Source organism: Ursus arctos, unplaced genomic scaffold (assembly GCF_023065955.2).
Source record: "Ursus arctos isolate Adak ecotype North America unplaced genomic scaffold, UrsArc2.0 scaffold_4, whole genome shotgun sequence".
In the NCBI taxonomy this organism is placed as follows: domain Eukaryota; kingdom Metazoa; phylum Chordata; class Mammalia; order Carnivora; family Ursidae; genus Ursus; species Ursus arctos.
This window is the reverse complement of record NW_026623056.1, coordinates 91213634-91234335: the sequence shown is the minus strand read 5'-3', so window position 1 is coordinate 91234335 and position 20702 is coordinate 91213634. Positions and strand designations below refer to the sequence as shown.

Here is a 20702-nt window from a genome sequence, read left to right as displayed (position 1 = left end):
GACCCCTTACTTGCTGCTCACTTATGAGAAATACAGCAAGTGTATTTTCCTCATGTGTCTGTGACACAGGCCCGGGCAAACACATCACACAGCCGTTAACTGATATTGGAAGCTACTGGATATTATTGGTGTCTCCAGGTTTCCATATAAATAGTGAAATTAGAATTACTGAAAACCATCTTAATTCTTGGAATTTGTTTTCCTTAGTGGAGACTAGTGCTGCTTTAGCTTCTGGGAACAAACCTGCCCAGATTCTTAGTTGCAGTATCCAAAAATGGAAACACTGAAACACGGTCAAATTTACCCCGTCTCTGTTTGCTAGAATCTGTCCCTCCATATTTCACAATACTTTTCTACATGATGTTTGTAGGTCTGGTGGCTTCTTTCAGCTGAGAAGCAGAAGCTCCCCTAGGTGTAGTCGTAACAGACACGGCGTCAGGTCTCGATGGGCTGAGCTCCGGGCACCCGGGCCAGTGTGTACCCCAGACGCTGCCACGGCGTCTGTTCGGTGCCTCTGACAATCGCTTTGAAAAGTGCTTCAGACAACCCGGATGGCTCCCTGCTGTCTCCATGAGCATTCTGGAAGTGTTTGTGAAGAGGATTCTATACGCTGGTGAATCTTCTGGGGCGTGGACCACTTGGTGTCTCTGAGCGTCTCAGGACGATCTGTACACAGCACAGCAAACCCAGGCAGGGAGCCCTAAAGCCTTAGATCTAGCTTCTAAAAATCAGGAGGTCAGTAAAACTTAAACTGCTTAACCAAAGGGAAAAAAAAAAAAAAAGAGGCGGTGGAGCCTGCTAACTGTACTTGCAGAAGTCTATCTTCGGAAAATCTTAGCTTTTGGCAAGTGTCAAAAACATCAAGAACTTTCGTGGATTTCAGGGCTGAGATAACTCATTAGAAACGCATTTCCCTCTGCTCTGAACGGGCCCTGAACCCCACTGAATGTAACAACTCTACCAGGTGTCTGTGTAGCCTGGGGAAACAAAGGCAGAGAGCCAGCGTGCCGGCTCGCCCCTGGGGCCCGGCCCATCGGTACGAGACTCACCCCGAACAGCCTGGCTGCACTGACCACATCATTTCCAGCATCGTTCCCTTCGGTTCTGCAAGGCTGCAGGGTGCTAACTTAGACCTGAGACCCTCGGGGACAGCTCTGCCTGTGCCCACCCTCCAGCCTGTGCCCACTTTGGGGCTTTGGGGCTCGTAACTGGGGCCCCCAAGAAGCTGTTACCCATCATCAGTGCAGCCCGCCTCCACGTGAGTCTGAGGAATCCTTAAGAAAGAGAAGCAAGCCCCCAGGGTCAGGTTTAAATTGTGCTGGTTGGAAAGTGGGAGGGGGGCTGACAAAGGCTCTGTGGTCACTGGGGACATCCTAGTGGCTCCTTCAACCCAGAGCCCCCAAGGAGGCTGGAATCACACTCGAGAGAGGCAAGCAGACCCACTGTGCCAGTGCACCACTCTGCCATGGCCCCCCACATGCCCACGTCCGTGCTGACCCCGAAGCTGCCTGCCCCCCACACGCCACTGACCCCGAAGCTGCCTGGTGCTCACCCCTCACATCCACACCCACACTGACCCTGCAGCTGCCCGCCCCCCACAGGTCCACGTGCACGCTGACCCCGCAGCCCTAGCACCTGGGCCTCTGGCAAGCCTGCTCCTGATCTGGCATATTACCTGTCAGCTCAGTCCAGCCTGTGCCTGGGGCCCATGTGTCCCCACGGGGGTACAGAGACCAGGCTCCAACCAGAAGCATCTGAGTGCAAAGGCCTTCGCCCTCCTTGTACCCCAGAAGGCCTCTGGAAAGGCAGAGTCACAGGCCATAGGGCTGATCCTTGGAGGCACGGCAACCCTGACCCCCCCCGTTGACCTTGCTGAGCCTCGAAGTCCCATTGGTTAAACGTGGATACCAGGACCTAACTGTCACCAGGCACGCGGAACACCACCTGTGGGTCCATGGGACTATCCTTCCCCACCCCGTTTGGGGAAACAAGGTCTCGAATTGCACTCACAAGGTTCTTAGGGGCTGAAGTCTGGGTTCCTGAGTCCCTGCCCAGTGGACCAACTTCCCACATGAGGACAACCTCCCTGTCCCCACTGCCACGCCAGTCCCCTGCTGAGACCATCTCCCAGTGAGCACCCCCCCCCAACACCAGCCCCTTCCATGCACAACCCCTGACCCAGGGCCCTGCCTCCCAGATCCAGCAGACACCTTCCACCTCGTCACGCTCCCAGCCGCTGTCACGTGTCCCCTGGCTGTGCACACAGTCCTCCCCACACGCATCTGGGGACCATGTCAGTTTCCACAAGTCCTGTCCCAGGTGTGCACATTTCTCAGGGGGCCACCATGCCCAGTGCTGCCCCGTCCCCCAGTGCCCAGTGAGGCGGGGCTCACAGAGGACCCTGGCACCCTCCTCCCAGCAGCTCAGTGCACTTGGTGCTGGGAGGAGGGAGGCAAGAGGGACACAGGAGCCTTAACTGTGGTGTAGAGCCAATCTGGGAAGAATCAGGGCCTGGAGCCGGTCAGCCCAGCACACGGGGCGTGGGGGTGCTGCAGACCAGAGGAGCTCACGTGGGCCCAGAGCTGTCCCTGCAGGTGAGACGGGAGTGCCTCCAGCTGGGCGGCGGCACCCCTACTGGGCTTCCCTCCGTGCGGTGGAAGGAGGCCCCTGCACCTGTCAGCCTGTCAAGGACTCTGCAGTGAAGACAATCACTCGTAGGCCCACAGTTCCTCCGGCCAGATCCTTCTGATCACACGAGCCCGCCTGCCCAGCATGCACAAACATGCACACACTCACACACATACACTCGTGTATACACACACGTTCTCACACATCTGCACCGCTGGACACTCATGTCGACACACTTTGCTTTCCTGCCTTTTTCCTCTCTCACTGGCTGTCCATCCTGCCTATGCCTCAGAATCACTGCAAGTATTCTTTAAACCCAAGGCTGACCCCAGGCCCTTTGCACCAGAATCCCGCAGGGCAGAGCTCAAAACTCCCTCCTGATTCCAGGGCACAGTCTGGTCCCTGGTGAGAACTTACCCTATCCTGTCCCCCTTTCTTGGGTCCCCCACTTAGAGTCAGAGACCCTGGGGTGCAGAGTCTCCCCTGGTCCCCTGGGACAGTTATGGCCCCCTCCCCATCTGGTGTTCCTGATGCTTAGTGCACTGCCCCCCACCCTGTGTGCACCCGAGCCTGGCCCTCCAGCCCTTACACTTTGCACGACGGTTCCACACTCAGTCCACCCGGCCACCAGGAGCACGTGCGTGCTGTTGTGGTCGCTCACGTTGCAGGATGGGTGTCCCAGGTACAGGGAAGTCTCAGGGATGGATTCCTGCTGCAAGAAGCGCCTCTGGATGGCGATGGCCACCTTCTCGATCTCACAGAGCACCCTGACCGCCTCCGTCAGGTTCAGCCGCTGGGGCGGGTCCTGGGGGCCCCGGCTGGCACCCGGCACAGAGGCAGCCCTGGATCCTGCTGGGGTGGGGAGCTGCTCCGGGCCAGGTGCCAGAGAGGGGCCGGGAGCCTGGGTTGTGTTGCCAGGAGAGTCACCTGCGAGGCACGAGAAGATGAAACCCAAGTATGGGTCTGTGTTTAGGGTCTGCCACCTGAGCCTGGCCTGTGAGGCCCGCGCAGAGGGGTCAGGGGTGAGGTCAGACGGGAATAGCAGCACACACCCGGACTGCACATTCTGGCCACAGCCGCACATATGCACCTGTCGCACGTTCCTGCCAGCCCTGCAGCGGGACCTGGCTTGGCTTGCCAGGGGCTCCCATGGGCCAGGAGACCAACATGCCCTTTGCCCCCCGGACTCTCCCAGGCTGACGCCAGGTGTGGGCCGAGCCTGTGGGCTTGCTGTGACAAGCCCTCTGATCTCTAAGGTGGGTTAATGATGTTTACTGTCAGGATCCTGAGTCCCTAGCCGCCACTGCAGCTTCCTGCTTCCCTCAAGGCACAGCTTCAACCTGCACCGTGTGAAGACATGCAGGGTTCTCTGAGGCCTTCCTCCCTAGTCTGCATGAAGCAGACCAGGACCCATCCCAGCCCGCTCCCTGGGCCTGGCTCCATCACTTGCCACCCCGGCACCTGCCTTCTCTTCTCTCAAGGCGGGGCTTGTCCACTGCTCTGTCCCCTCACCCAGCTCCCTCGTCTCCAAGATGTAGTCCAAACTCCTGCTAGTGGCATTCACTGCCTTCTCAACTGGCCTCACCTACTTCTTGGGAGCTGGCTTCCCACTCTCTCCCACCCCTCTCCTGAAGGTGCCCCCATTTCAGCCAGCCCGAACTGCGCCGGGACCATGGGCACCATCAGGAGCTCTGTTCTCACTGTTGCATGGACCCAGCACCCCCTGCCCCACTGCAGCCCTCTCTGCCTAGTGCTGTCCTAGCTGTCCTTTAAGACTAGCTCTAAGATGCCTCTTCCAGGAAGCCCTCCCTGACTACACTCATGGGGCTGCAACAACTTAGTCCCTTTGAGCTTCCTGCTTCTACCTCAAGCAGAACACATTCCATATTCCTGGTGACAAGTGCTCTACTTGACTACAGATCCCTGGATGGCAGGGGTCACCTCAGGGTCAACACTGAATCCACTGAGGCCCCATTTAATGGGGAAAGCACTGGGTGGGAAGAAGGGGCCGAGCAGAAACATTTCCCACATGTTGCTTATCACATGGACCCTAGGGTTTGGAGGTCATCTTCTAGAATCAGAGAACACAGTGGACCTTAGTGTGTAGTTTCTCACTGGAGGCACTTGGAGATACGAGGTGCCACCAAGGAGGCTGGAGATGCATGGGAGAGCGTGAAGGGACACATACGTGTGCACATACACGCACAAGCACACACGTTAGAAAACTAGTTCAGGACATAAAAATATGCTGACCTTGTTTGGAAAAGAGGCACTTTGCAAACGAACGTCCTTAAAAGAACAAATCACCCGATAGCATCTTGGAAAAGGGGTTATGGGACTCTCACCTTCACAAGGTCTTCCAGAATATTCCACAGGGAAGCGGGGGGCATCGCTCACGCAGCTGCAGGTGAAGGAGCCCAGAGTGTTGCGGCAGGACGCGCCCGGCTCACAGTCGTGCTCCTGGTTCTCACACTCGTCGTAATCTGCGCGACATCAGAAACAAAACAGGACATGGTCATGGGGTCACGGGGCCTGAAGGCACTTCCGTGCTGGCTGTTCACACGACCCCCCACCCTGCATCTCAGGCAGTGGAGTTGAAAATTATGGAGTGACAGTAAAGCTGGCCGGCTCTGGGGAGTCCAGGAGACAGGGAGGCACCTGCATCTTGGCCAGCGTCCAGACGTCTGTAGGGACCACTGGGGAAGGAGAGTTCCTGGTCCCCTGGCAGGGCGGCAGGGCAGTTCATCAGGGGCGAACAGGCCCCAGCCCCTGGTCTCAGGCCCAGGCAACCCCGCAGAAAGCCTGTCCCGCAGAAGGCCCTCCGCCCACTTGCCTGCTTTGGTCTCTACGCTCAGCTACCCTTCCTCACAGTGATGCCGGTTTACTGCAGAAAATGGGTAAAATTCAGGCCAGCCTAGCAAAGAGCACGGTCCACACCGAAGCCCGCCTCCCGAGTAGAACAGAGCTTGCACGGTGACGATCCCCTTCCGTCCTTGAAAACACAGACTGTGACGCAGCTCGGGTCACACTGCACCCACACACGCAAGTCCTGCTTTCTTCCCTAACCCGTTTCCGGGATATTTTCTGTCTCAATGAGCCTCACTTTTAATAATTGCATGACAGTCCAGGGCATGGATGGGCCACGATTTACTTACTATCTCCCCTGTTACAGGACTATTGGCCACTTGCAAGCTTCTACTTTTAAAGTAACAGTGAGCGTGGATATCTGTGTATGAACAACGGTCCGAAATAAGGTCCATTTCCATAGGCTAAAGTCCTGCGCGCAATCTCCCAAACCACAGCAGGCGGACATCTGTAAAGCTCTTGGCGAATATCGTCAAACTAATTTCCAGGAGGCGCGAACAAATCCTGTTCCCACCGCGAGGCCCACTCTGGCCCAGTGTGGCCAGTGTTAGGTGTTTCCAGTTAAAACCCCACTGCTTCCAGATGGACCTGAGGACCCATTTCCGTGGGAATGTCCGTGATTATCGCTCTTTGCTCCTCCTTTGCGTCTCTTCTGTCCTGCATTGTCTGGGGTGGGTCCCCATTGTCTGGGGTGGGTCCCGACGTCCGGCGTGCACTTATCTTAGTCATAAGGATCAATTCAGTTCTTAGCACCTTGTTATTGACACGTGCGGTCTCTCTCTCTATTTGGGATGTAATTCTTCACCAGGTCATTCAAACTATGTTGTGGGGGTGTTGCTTCCTTCACCATGGTGCCTTTATTTTGTTTAATATAAAGGCTGACATTTTTATAGAGTCAAATATTTCAGCCTTTACCCCTCTGGGCTTGTTTGCCTTCTATTTTTAAACTTAGAAAATCCTTCTCATTCCAAAAACCAGAAGAATAACTTACATGGTCTCTGATTGTTTTTGTACACGTAACTCTGAGTTTTTTGTCATTTATTTTCAAGTATGCTACGTGCTATGAACTGAATTGTGCCCCAAAAATGCATACGTTGGGGTGTCTGGGTGGCTCAGTAGTTGAGCGTCTGCCTTCGGCTCAGGTCATGATCCCAGGGTCCTAGGATCGAGCCCCACATCCGGCTCCCTGCTCAGTGGGGAGTCTGCTTCTCCCTCTCCCGCTCCCCCTGCTTGTGCTCTCTCTCTCTGCCAATTAAATAAATAAAATCTTTTTTTTTTTAATGCATAGGTTGAAGCCACAGCTGCTAATGTGACCGTAAGGAGGGACCCTAACCCAACAGGGGTGGTGTCCTTGTAACAGGAGGCACCGGAGCTCTGCGCGCACACAGGGACAGAGCGAAAAGGTTCTGTCCACACGGCAGAGGGAGGGCCCTGCCCCAGAAAACAAACCCGCCGGCCCCTGGACGTCGGACGTCCAGCCTCCCGAGCTGAGAATGTACACTTGTGTTGCCTAAGCCGCCCCGTCTGTGGTATTCGGTTATGACAGCTCAAGCTGACAAATACGACTCGAGAGAGAGATCTAAATTGCCTTTTGCCCCTGCTTTTCTTTCCAACGGCTTTTACCGGGATCTCCCCGGAGACCGCGCTCGGGAGGAAGTGTGGCCGGCAGTCACACGGGTGACAGAGGCGGCCCGGCGGGACGCGGCCCCGGGAAGGGAGCAGCTCCTCTGGGCCCCTGCGCAGCTCCACGCCAGGATGCTTCCGGCCCCAGCCCTTCAGAAACAACACAGCAGCGATAAGAGAGATGAGGGTCCCTCCTGCTCCCCACTTTCACCTCCTGCAGGGGGGCCCCTAAGAGGAGGTGCACGGGGTGACATCTTCCAAACGAAGGCAGGAGCCGGGCTCTCTCGGCCTCCCTCCCAGAACACGGTGTGTCTCCGTGGGGCCCGGCCTCCACCTACCCCGTATGAAGGTGTCCCCTCCGACCGCCTGCAGCAGAGACGCGTTCTGAAAGGCCACGAGGAACGCGGCGGACACCTCGTGGACATCCACGTCTGCGGTGATGAGCAGGTTAAACTCCACCACGACACTGCCGTTGGCGATGCGTGTCACCTCCATCTGGACCCTGCCGGTGTCCACGAGCCGAAGCATGGCGGCTGGCAAGGAAGCCCGCACCTTTAGAGAGACCGCACGTGAAAAGAGCCGCCCACAGAGAGGAAGCCGGGTACCTGACCCCAGGGGCACCGCCTGGGAGTCCGGCCAGCAGCAAAAAGGCCAAGGCTAGAGGTCAGTGCTGGGCCCGGGCCCATGTGCCATGTCCCAAGCCCAGCAGAAGTGCCTGTGGGTCCTGAGGCCACGGGAAGAGCCCCGTTCCCCCCCCCCTCCCTGGCAGAGCACATCTGCTGGCTGGTGTGGACAAGATGCCAAAGCCCAATCCTGGGGGGCACATCACACAAGGGGGGGTCAGGACAGCATTTAGAATCTGCCATTCTCAGTGCACAGCCACGGAGGGCAGGGGCTGAACGGGTGGTCATGGGGGGTGGGGACACCTCGCTCTCACTGAGTGTTTTCTAGAACAATTCCTTTACTCCTGATCCTGCAGAACCACTTCCCTCCCATTCTTCCCCCCACTTCCCCAAAACTGCTTCCTGTGAGCCTTCCTGCAGGGACAGGCCGTTCCTGCCCTTGCTTTTCACTCTACCACCTTGGACAGAATCCTACCTCGCACGCCGTGATATTCCTCCCTGGCCCCGCACAGCCAAAATGCCCAGAGAGACACACGACCATGTTGTGGCTTTAAACAGTCCACACAGCGCGAGTGCTCTATGGAAAAGTGCACCTCCAGGGTCCGGCCTCACAGAAAACCTCGCCCTCATCTGGACCCTGCGAGGGCTGGTGGCTCAAGGCACAGGCTCACGGATTCGCTTCCCAGCATTGGGACAGCCAACGTGAGCAAATCTGCTGTCACCCCACAGTCCCCTGGCCACCATCATCACCACTGGAATAGCTGCCTCTTCTCTGTCTCTGTCTCTCTGTCCTTCTGTCTCTCTTTTTTTGTCTGGGACTTCCAGAGAGCAATCTGTCACAGACTTGGATTAAAGTCACTTTGGGTTGCATTTCGAATCCATCTCAAAGCAAAGTTCCAGGCCCCCCGCTAAGAAGTGACAAGGGACAAGGCGCCACGTGAACCCACAACCTCCCAAAATTTGTCCTAAAGCCTTATATATGTGCTACATTGCACAATGATTTGCTATGCTGAAATTCTAGACAAACCGACAATGGTCCCCAGAAGTAGGAGAGTAATGACATGGTTTGAAGAGGAAGGATTCGTCAGACATTTGAGTGCAAATGGGGTTGCCGCGGGTGACCCCCAGAGCTCTGCGGGCTGATGCTCAGTGCTGCCGCTTAGTATTACGTGTGACCATGGCGGAACCTAAAGCAGCCAGGGAATCGGACCGCCAGCAGCTCTCGAATCCATGCACTGCACCGGGAGCTGGGCACCCAGAACAAATGAGGCAGACTCCCAGATCCCGAGGAGCCCCAGAGGGACGCTTCCTGGAGGCAGCGGGGCCCACTTTATCAGCCAGTAATGTCTTTCGGGTAGAACAGAATGCAGGTGTCACGCTGGGGTGGGAGCTCGCCCCGCCCCGAGGCGGCGCTGCCGAACCCTGCAGTGAGGAAAAGCTGACTCAGAGGAGATGCCCAGGTACAAACAAGAGCACGAGATCATGACCAGCGCCTCCTCTGTGCGTGGAAGGGAATCCGACCTCCAGCAAAAAAGAAGGCGGAGCTGCCGCCCGGACTGCCCTGTAACACTACAGCATCTCTGGGAGTGCGCGGACAGCAGGGGAAGCTCCAGGAGGTTAGGGAAAACACCACCAGCTTTATTCTCGCTCGCCGGGAACGGGACGCCCCCCCCCCCCCCCCCCCCCCCCCCCCGGCACCTGAGCGAGTGAATGGATTCGCAACACGCAGCCCGTCCGCCTGGCGGAGCGTTGGCCGTAAAGAGCAGTCAAGTGCCGCCCCCCCCCCCACGCACTTGCCCCGAAGCCCCGCCCAGAGAGAGAAGGGAAGGTCTCGTCTGGCATGATTCCGTGCACGTAAGGCGTGCAGGGCAGGCCGATCCACAAGGACAGCACCGCGGCGGGTGTCAGGGATGCCGGGGGCGGGGGGCGGGGACACTCGCCGCGAAGGGGCACCGGGCTTCTTTCGGGGGTGATGGGCATGTTCTGGAATGAGTGGTGACAGTTGCACCATTTCACAAATAAAACCTCAACCACGGCACTAAGCCCTTCTAAAGTGTGAATTTTAGGATCTGTGAAATAGACGTCAGTATTTTAAAACGTTTCCTTCATTAGGCTTTCTGCTCCACGGGGTCCCACCTCGATGAAGCGGGCTCGCTCAACAGCTAATAGTGCGAGGGCGGGCACAGCAGAGGGCCAGGCATGGCTCCCACCTGCCGATGCTTCTTGCGGCGGACCCAGGGGCGCCAAGCACACCCCCCCCCCCCCCGGCACGCAGCCGGATTCCTAGCTGCCTTGGGAAATAAGGGGTCCGGAGCCCCTTCAAGTCTCCGTCCTGCTCGGCTGTGACTGGGATCCTGCCCACCTCCCTCGGCACATCCCGAAAGGAAGGCGCAGTTTCCCCAGCTCACCATCCTAAAGAACCGCTCCTGGAAGTCCAGATACTCCTTGCTGCTGGTATTGCGGAAGGCCTCCACGTACCTGACGTCTGCGATTCTGACTTGGCCTCTGAGTTTCTGAGCCGCTGCAGGACGGAGAATAAACACGTCTGGAACGGTAACGCGTTAGGCTGCAGTAAAAGCATTAGGTCATGTATTTGGTAGCACGTCTCCATGTCGACATTTTCCTGGTGGCCGGAAAGAACATGACATCGAGGCTGACGGTGCCCGGCACACACAGATGCAGCCCACCGACCCCAGAGGGCACCGCCCATGGCCTGAGCCCAGAGAGAGAACCTTCTGGAACCCCTCCACTCTCCTCCCTGCCCCTGTACTGCTCTTTGCGCACACACGGCATCCAGGTGATTTACCAGCAGGGACAACTTTGAGAGTGAAAGGAGCTGCTATTGATTAATTATGCTGGGGCCACAGGCGTACCCCTGGCTTTCCCAGGCAAATCAAGACGTGGGGAGGCCTTGCCCCGCCGCTGTCAGAGCCCGCAGCTCACGGCAGAGTGCCCAGAGGTCCCGATTCTCTTCTCCCTCCCCCTAGAGCACTATTTCTCTGCAGCTTAAGGACAGTCCCTACTCAATTAAAATCTGTTCCCTCCACATGGGGCTTCTGGGAAGCCTTGATACAAGAACGTGATCCAGGAACATTGCCTGGCCACATCCTGGTGTCCGGCACGGCAGCCACCTCATTCAGTCCTTCACCAGATATCTGTGATGCGTCTGCTACGTGCCCAGTATTCCAGGCAGTGGAGGAAAGGCCAAGGTTCTCCTGGCAGGGGCCGAGAGTCCTGCACCCACGGCTCGTTGCCCAGGCCAAGGACGAACCACAAAGCCATCCCAGGATGCATGGCTGGATGACCCCCAAATCCATGTCCTTGGGGTTCCTGCTGTTGCGGCACCTGAGGGCCACTGGTCCAGACACAACAACTGGGGTGTGCAGCCTGATCTAAGAGCCTCAGGAGCAGGACAGGTGCACAGGTGACAAGGGACATGGACTCACCCCAGGCACGGGTCACATGCCCACGGGCAGCTCCTCCCTCCAGCAGGTGAGACTGTCCACAGTGATACTGACAGCCTAGCACCGGCTCTCAGAGGCCACCCTGACTGACGGGTGGCCAACAGTGACCATGCTTCTCCAGAGGCTCACCATGAACCTGCCGGAGAGTGTCCTTGCACACCGTCTTCCCGGATTTCCCAGTCCACAGCTAATCAGTACTTTAAGGGACACAAACAGAACCTATAGGCTCTTCTTACTAGCCCCCTCAAGGGCTGTGCTCCCCACCTTGGAGAACACTGCCATCAGCCCTGAGACAGCTGCCCAAGATCTGAGGACCCGTCTGCAACATCAGCCAGCCCTTGGCTGTTCGAGCAAGTTAGACATTCAGGAAAACATCTGGATGACAGGTGCAAAGAAGGAGAAACAAGGGATTTATCTGAACACATAACGATCACAACTGTGATAGCTGAGCTGTCCGACTGTCTGACTTCCCACTGTCTATCTGTCCTTCCTAGAAGCCAAGTCCAGGTCCGCTGAGAGCAGAAAAAATCAATCAGAGGGCGTGCAAAACACTCAGTACACCAGCACAACACGTGTTTTCCTGCAACGTACCCATGGGACACAGGGCAGGGAGCGGCTGCCACCTCTGCGGTCAGAGTCCTGAGTGCTTTGTGCCCCTGCGTTGCCCACAATCTGCCCCTTGCCTTTCCCTGAAATGCGCCGCCTCCTGGCTGGCCTTCGCAAGCCAGCCCCGTGTGAACACAGCCAGGCATTCATTCCTAGGCCGATAAGAAACCCAGTCGCGAGGGCAGAGTTAAGATGGCGGAGGAGTAGGGGACCCCTTTTTCAGCCGGTCCCGAGTCGAGCTGGATCAGTACCAGACCAGCCTAAATAACCACGGAATCAGCCTGAGACGCAGGAAGATACATCTGGATCTCTACAAATGAACATCCCCAGCGCTGAGTATTGAGGTACGAAGAGGGGAGCCGTGAAACCGCGCACAGATATCAGAAGATAAATGGAAAGGGGAGGGAGCCGCCGCGTTCAGGCGCCGGGAAGCGGCAGCCACCTGCACGGGGGAGCGGGCGGACTCACGGACCGGCACCCGCGAGAGAGTGGACTGAGACCGGTGAGCCAGGAGCGCGTGCCACTAGGCATCTCGCGGAACACCGGAACACCGGAATCCCGGTGTGCTCACTGGATCCAGACTGAGACCAGGAGCTCCCGGAGCGCACGCGGGGCGGCTGGCGGGCCACCTGCACGGGGGAGCGGGCGGACTCGCGGTCGGCACCCGCGAAACAGCAGACTGAGACCCTGAACCGGGTGCGTGCGCCACCAGGCTTCTCACGGAACTCCGGAATCCCGGTGTGCTCACCGGGCATAGACTGAGACCCGGAGATCCGGGAGCACGCGGGGCGGCTGGCGGCGTTAGAAACACAAAGGACAGAGTCGCGCCGGCCCTGGAAGTGAGGGCAGGGACGCCGGGTGGGGCGCACATCCCGGGACGCTAGGGTTGAGCAGCACCAACAGTAACAGAGTTAAAGTGGCCAGAGCATCAGTGGAGAACGGGCCGCAATCCCTCTGTTCTGTGACAGAGGCTGAAATTCGGCCGCTGCTGCTCTGACTCTCAGAAGAGGCACAACAGACCACCAGGGAAAGCCTCCAGAGAACAAAAGCCTGGAAATACCGGCTCAGAGAGTGCCCATCCCCATCCTCCCTCGCAGGGGACACGGAGACTCTAACCAAACAGGGTTGCCTGAGTATCGGCGCGGCAGGCCCCTCCCCCAGAACACAGAAGGCAGGCTGAAAAATCAAGAAGCCCACAACCCGGGGCGCCTAGGTGGCGCAGTCATTGAGCGCCTGTCTTTGGCTTAGGGCGTGATCCCGGAGTTCCGGAAAGGAGTCCCTCATCGGGCTCCTCCACTGGGAGCCTGCTTCTTCCTCTCCCACTCCCCTGCTTCTGTTCCCTCTCTCGCTGGTTGGCTGCCACATAAATAAATAAATAAAATCTTTAAAGAAGAAGCCCACATCCCTAAGATCCCTATAAAACAAGGGGCACGGCCTGGGACCCAGTCAATAATTTGGGCTCTGGACAACCCCGCAACCTCTCCTCATCAGAATGACAAGAAGGAGAAGCCCCCCCCAGCAAAGAAAAGACAGTGAGTCTGTGGCCTCTGCCACAGAAATAATGGATATGGATGTAACCAAAGTATCAGAAATGGAATTCAGAGTAACAATGGTCAAAATGATGAGTAGAATTGAAAAAACTATTAACGAAAAGGTTACTGAGAATATAGAATCCCTAAGGACAGAAATGACAGCGAGTCTGACAGAAATTAAAAATTCTATGAGCCAAATGCAGGCAAAACTAGAGGCTCTGATGGCCAGGGTCACTGAAGCAGAGGAACAGGTTAGTGAATTGGAGGATGGGTTAATAGAGGAAAAAACGAAAATAGAAGCTGGTCTTAAAAAAATCCACGCCCACGAATGTAGGTTACGGGAGATTACTGACTCAATGAAACAATCCAATGTCAGAATCATCGGCATCCCCGAGGGGGTGGAGAAAAACAGAGGTCTAGAAGAGATATTTGAACAAATTGTAGCTGAAAACTTCCCTAATCTAGCGAGGGAAACAAACATTTGTGTCCAAGAGGCAGAGAGGACCCCTCCCAAGCTCAACCACGACAAACCTACACCACGTCACGTCATAGTGCATTCGCAAATATTAGATCCAAGGATACAGTATTGAAAGCAGCCAGGGCAAAGAAATTTCTCACGTACCAAGACAAAGGCATCAGAATTACGTCAGACCTGTCTACACAGACCTGGAATGAGAGAAAGGGTTGGGGGGGCATTTTTAAAGCTCTTTCAGAGAAAAACATGCAGCCAAGGATCCTTTATCCAGCAAGGCTGTCATTCAGAATTGATGGAGAAATAAGGACATTTCAGAATCGACAGTCATTAACCAATTTCGTAACCACGAAACCAGCCCTACAGGAGATATTAAGGGGGGTTCTATAAAAGTAAAAAGGCCCCAAGAGTGATACAGAACAGAAAGTCACAGCCAATACAAAGACTTTACTGGCAACATGGCATCATTAAAATCATATCTCTCAGTACTCAGTCTTAATGTTAATGGCTTAAATTCTCCCATAAATGCCACAGGGTTGCAGATTGGATAAAAAGAAATGACCCATCCATTTGCTGTCTACAAGAGACTCATTTCGAACCCAAAGATGCATTCAAACTGAGAGTAAGGGGATGGAGTACCATCTTTCACGCAAATGGACCTCAAAAGAAAGCTGGGGTAGCAATTCTCATATCAGATAGATTGGATTTTAAACTACAGACTATAGTTAGAGACACAGAGGGGCACTATATTATTCTTAAAGGATGTATTCAACAAGTGGATATGACAATTATAAATATATATATGCCCCCAACAGGGGAGCAGCAAGATACACAAGCCAACTCTTAACCAGAATAAAGAGACATATAGATAAAAATACATTAATAGTAGGGGACCTCAACACTCCACTATCAGAAATAGAACACCCTGGCAAAAACTAAGCAAAGAATCAAAGGCTTTGAATGCCATCCTCGACGAGTTGGACCTCATAGATATATATATAACACTACACCCCAGAACCAAAGAATACTCATTCTATTCTAATGCCCATGGAACATTTTCAAGAATAGACCATGTTCTGGGACACAAAACAGGTCTCAGCCGATACCAAAAGATTGAAATTATCCCCTGCATATTCTCAGACCACAACACTCTGAAATTGGAACTCAACCACAAGGAAAAATTTGGAAGAAACTCAAACACTTGGAGACTAAGAACCATCCTGCTCAGGAATGACTCGATAAACCAGGAAATCAAAAATCAAATTAAACAATTTATGGAGACCAATGAGAATGAAAATACAACAGTCCAAAACCTATGGGATACTGCAAAGGCAGTCCTAAGGGGGAAATACATAGCCATCCAAGCCTCACTCAAAAGAATAGAAAAATCTAAAATGCAGTTTTTATATTCTCTCCTCAAGAAGCTGGAACAGCAACAGAGGGACAGGCCTAATCCACTCACGAGGAAGCAGTTGACCAAGATGAGAGCAGAAATCAATGAATTAGAAACCAGAAGCACAGTAGAGCAGATCAACAGGACTAGAAGCTGGTTCTTTGAGAGAATCAATAAAATTGACAGACCACTGGCAAGACTTATCCAAGAGAAAAGAGAAAGGACCCAAATTATTAAAATTATGAATGAAAAAGGAGAGGTCATGATCAACACCAATGGAATTGGAAGGATTATTAGAAACTATTATCAACAGCTATATGCCAAAAAACTAAGCAATCTGGAAGAGATGGAGGCCTTCCTGGAAACCTATAAACTACCAAGACTGAAACAGGAAGAAATTGATTTCTTAAACAGGGCAATTAATTATGAAGAGATTGAGTCAGTGATAAACAGCCTTCCAAATAACAAAACTCCAGGCCCGGACGGTTTTCCTGGGGAATTCTACCAAACATTCAAAGAAGAAATAATACCTATTCTCCTAAAGCTATTTCAAAAAATAGAAACAGAAGGAAAGCTACCAAACTCATTCTATGAGGCCAATATTACCTTGATCCCCAAACCAGGCAAACACCCCATCAAAAAGGAGAATTACAGACCGATTTCCCTAATGAATATGGACACCAAAATCCTCAACAAGATACTTGATAATAGAATCCAACAGTACATTAAAAGGATTATCCATCATGACCAAGTGGGATTCATCCCTGGGATGCAAGCGTGGTTCAACATTCGCAAATCGATCAGCGTGATACATCATGTCAACAAGAAAAGACTCAGGAACCATATGACCCTCTCAACTGATGCAGAAAAAGCATTTGACAAAATACAGCATCCTTTCCTGATTAAAACCCTTCAGAGTGTAGGAATAGAGGGTACATTCCTCAATCTCATAAAAGCCATCTATGAAAAGCCTACAGCAAATATTATTCTCAATGGGGAAAAGCTGAAAGCCTTTCCCTTAAGATCAGGAACTCGACAAGGATGCCCACTCTCGCCACTATTATTCAACATAGTACTAGAAGTCCTTGCAACAGCAATCAGACAACAAAAAGGGATAAAAGGTATCCAAATCGGCAAAGAAGAAGTCAAACTGTCTCTCTTCGCAGATGACATGATACTCTATACGGAAAACCCAAAAGAAGCCACTCCCAAACTATTAGAAGTTATAGAGCAATTCAGTAATGTGGCGGGATACAAAATCAATGCTCAGAAATCAGTTGCATTTCTGTACACGAATAATGAGACCGAAGAAAGAGAAATTAGGGAATCCATCCCATTTACAATAGCACCAAAAACCATACGTTACCTTGGAATTAACTTAACCAGAGACGTAAAGGACCTATAATCTAGAAACTATAAATCACTCTTGAAAGACATTGAGGAAGACATAAAAAGATGGAAAATTATTCCATGCTCATGGATCGGAAGAATTAATATAGTTAAAATGTCCATGCTACCCAGAGCAATCTACACTTTCAATGCTATCCTGATCAAAATACCGAGGACATTTTTCAAAGAACTGGAACAAATAGTCCTTAAATTTGTATGGAAACAGAAAAGGCCCCGAATCTCCAAGGAACTGTTGAAAAGGAAAAACAAAGCTGGGGGCATCACAATGCCGGATTTCGAGCTGTACTACAAAGCTGTGATCACAAAGACAGCATGGTACTGGCACAAAAACAGACACATAGATCAGTGGAACAGAATAGAGAACCCAGAAATGGACCCTCGGCTCTTTGGGCAACTAATCTTTGATAAAGCAGGAAAAAACATCCGGTGGGAAAAAGACAGTCTCTTCAATAAATGGTGCTGGGAAAATTGGACAGCTCCATGCAAAAGAATGAAACTTGACCACTCTCTCACACCATACACAAAAATAAACTCCAAATGGATGAAAGACCTCGATGTGAGACAGGAATCCATCAAAATTCTAGAGGAGAACATAGGCAGCAACCTCTACGACATCGGCCAAAGCAACCTTTTTCATGACACATCCCCAAAGGCAAGAGAAACAAAAGACAAAATGAACTTATGGGACTTCATCAAGATAAAAAGCTTCTGCACAGCCAAGGAAACAGTCAAAAAAACTAAGAGGAAGCCCACGGAATGGGAGAATATATTTGCAAATGACACTACAGATAAAGGACTGGTATCCAAGATCTACAAAGAACTTCTCAAACTCAATACACGAGAAACAAATAAATCAGAAAATGGACAGAAGATATGAACAGACACTTTTCCAATGAAGACATACAAATGGCTAACAGACACATGAAAAAATGTTCAAAATCATTAGCCATCAGGGAAATTCAAATCAAAACCACACTGAGATACCACCTTACGCCAGTTAGAATGGCAAAAATAGACAAGGCAAGAAACAACAATTGTTGGAGAGGATGTGGAGAAAGGGGATCCCTCCTACATTGTTGGTGGGAATGCAAGTTGGTACAGCCACTCTGGAAAACAGTGTGGAGGTCCCTTAAAAAGTTAAAAATTGAGCTACCCTATGATCCAGCCATTGCACTACTGGGTGTTTACCCCAAAGATACAGACGTAGTGAAGAGAAGGGCCATATGCACCCCAATGTTCATAGCAGCAATGTCCACAATAGCTAAATCGTGGAAGGAGCCGAGATGCCCTTCAACAGATGACTGGATTAAGAAGTTGTGGTCCATATATACGATGGAATATTACTCAGCTATCAGAAAGAACGAGTTCTCAACATTTGCTACAACATGGACAGCACTGGAGGAGATAATGCTAAGTGAAATAAGTCAAGCAGAGAAAGACAATTATCATAGGATTTCTCTCATCTATGGAACATAAGAACTACGAAGATCGGTAGGGGAAGAAAGGGATAAAGAAAGGGGGGGTAATCAGAAGGGGGAATGAAGCATGAGAGACTATGGACTCTGAGAAACAAACTGAGGGCCTCAGAGGGGAGGGGGGTGGGGGAATGGGACAGACCGGTGATGGGTAGTAAGGAGGGCACGTATTGCATGGTGCACTGGGTGTTATACGCAACTAATGAATCATCGAGCTTTACATCGGAAACCGGGGATGTACTGTATGGTGACTAACATAATATAATAAAAAAAATCATTAAAAAAAAAAAAGAAACCCAGTCGCTCACAAAGGAATCCAGCTCGTTTGGACCTGAACGCACTGAAAATCGTTCTCATGCTTGTTCCCTCCCCTTAAGAACAAGTGGCAACAAGCGTTTCTGAGACCTATTACCTGTCCTCACTTTCAGGCGGGCCTTGGCGCTTCCTGGCCCACAGGCTTCGGCCGCTATCTCGACCAGGTGCAAGACGCCAGGCTCCAGACCCGACAGCGTCAGGCTTGAGTTCCGGGTCTCCAGGTGCACCGCGGGGCTCCGCATGGGGGTCAGGGTGAGCTGGAAGGTGGGGTGCAGGGTGAGATCCGCCACCCATGCCACGTGGAAGCTGGTGCTGGTCACATTGGAGACGGTGACCCTTTCGATGGGGACAGGAACTGGGAGGTGGATATAAACACCGAGAAGATGGAAATCAATCCAGTGTTTCAAGGAGAGAGGACCAGAGAAGCCTCACCGAACACCAACATCAAATACACTACTTAGGGACACCAGCCCAGGGAAGGCCTACAAAGTCCCCTCCTGCTACAGCCGTGCGTGTGGTGCAGGCTCCCCGGATGGCCCTCCTGAGCCCCAGGCTCCCTGGGACGGCCCTCCCACCTCTTCAGTTTGGGTTTCTCTCTGCCACTGAGGCCTCTGGTCTTCCCCAGAGCAAACCTCCTGCACAGATTCTGGGCGGCTCTTCCAGAGGGGGAACCCTCCACCCCTGAGGGGACTCACAGGTGGCCCCTGCTGGGTCCAGAGCCATTCCTGCAGGGTGACTCCGGGGGCGCTCATCTTGGAAGCTACTGGGGCTTAAATCTCATCTTGGAAGCTACACTGCTCAGCAGAGAAGTGCACTAACGGAGCCACATTTAACCATTAGTTCTATTTGGATGGACCCAGGGTCGGGCTAGCGCACCGAGCTCACAGCGATGCCAGCGTGGCCTCCTCTGTGGGAGCTGCACGGCCAGGCCCCTTTCCTGCGCAGGGCTAGCTCCCACAGTGCCACCCCGGGACCTTGGCAATGGCTTAGCCCTCTGCGTGGTGTAAACGTGACTGCTGGGGGTCCACACAGCAGGGAGCCTGCACCGGGCTCAAGGGTACTGCGCTGCTGGGGAGGCGTGGGAATGCTGGGGTGTGCGACACTTCTGGGGGATGTCCCGCAGTGGTTAATGAGACACACGCACTCCACAGGCTCCTCCCGGTCCCCGACTTCCTGCTCCTGCCGTGGGCAACCAGAAGGCTTGGAACAGGAAGGAGAGAAGAATGCATGGGGATCAGGTTCCTGTCCTAACAAGACAGAAGCCACCACCAGGGACCGGGCTGCCCTGTACCCCACTTGGCCTCGCCGTCTGATGAGCAATGCACCTGACTCAAAGGGCTTTGACTCAATGACTGTGAGCCCTTGCCAACCGGAGCGCAACTGTTTGCCGGTGTGCTGCGGCCTCAGGGCACATGTCCCCTAGGACACGTCATCCGAGGCACTCACCACAGGCCGGAAGCCTCAGAGACTCGGGCGTGGGGGCTAAGGGCAGGTCTGGGGAGCTGGAGGGCCCCAGGCCCAAGTGCTGCGGCTCTGCGGGGTCCAGAGGTGGTGGTGCATCCCAAGAGGAGAGACTGGCGTGCCGCTCGATGGGGTCTGTAGGGCTCTCAGCAGGAGTGGGCCAGAAGGACGGTTCTGTGGTGGAGTTCCTTGCTAACCATCCAGTGGTGTCCAGCAAGCCATTCATGGTCCCAGGAGGGGAGCTGGGGGTTGTCCCCGGAGCCCTGCTGGCTGTCCACTGGCCGGTCACCAAGCCTGGGGCCATTCTGGGCACCTCGTCCTCCACGCCTTGCCCTGTGCTGTTCCTGTCCTGCTTGACCACGCCGCTGCCCCCTCTCCTGGGTGGGGGCCCTGGGGTCTGGGCCTGGCCTGCTGTAGGGGTGTCCCAGGGGCGCCCAGGGCTGGGCCACGAGATGGGAGTCTCCCGGTCAAGGACTATTGTTCCTGTGCTGAGCACTGGGGCTGTTACACCTGTTGCTGGAGCCAGGATACCCCCTGTGGGGTTCACCACGTCACCTGCCGAGACACACATCCACTCTCAGAGGGGACATCTGGTCCAAAAACCCTAAGCAAAACCCACCGGATGCCACCCGCGAGCAAGAGCCCCCAGGTGGGCCCCAAGTGGGGACACAGGCTGTCTCGTTGGGGGTTACAGGATGAATGTTTAGTGGGGCCCATGTCCGCAGCCTCCCACATGCTCTCAGAGCGGGAGGCAGGGCCTCTCCATTTGACAAATGAGAACTCTCAGACGTGCCCAGAGCGGAACGCTTCCTGGATGGCTGCTGAGCTGGGACCT

At 53.7% G+C, this 20702-nt stretch overlaps 1 protein-coding gene across 1 annotated transcript in view; it reads right to left on the bottom strand.

Annotated features, from left to right (window-relative positions):
- Window positions 1-20702, bottom strand: part of UMODL1 (uromodulin like 1) — a 68082-nt gene that overhangs the window by 15657 nt on the left and 31723 nt on the right. Inside the window, exons 11-16 of the mRNA XM_057306823.1 lie at window positions 19853-20422; window positions 18504-18761; window positions 10148-10260; window positions 7455-7668; window positions 4974-5111; window positions 3218-3555 (exon numbers count right to left, since the gene is read on the bottom strand). Coding sequence (XP_057162806.1) covers window positions 3218-3555; window positions 4974-5111; window positions 7455-7668; window positions 10148-10260; window positions 18504-18761; window positions 19853-20422 — 1631 coding nt within the window. The remainder of the gene's footprint in view (window positions 1-3217; window positions 3556-4973; window positions 5112-7454; window positions 7669-10147; window positions 10261-18503; window positions 18762-19852; window positions 20423-20702) is intronic.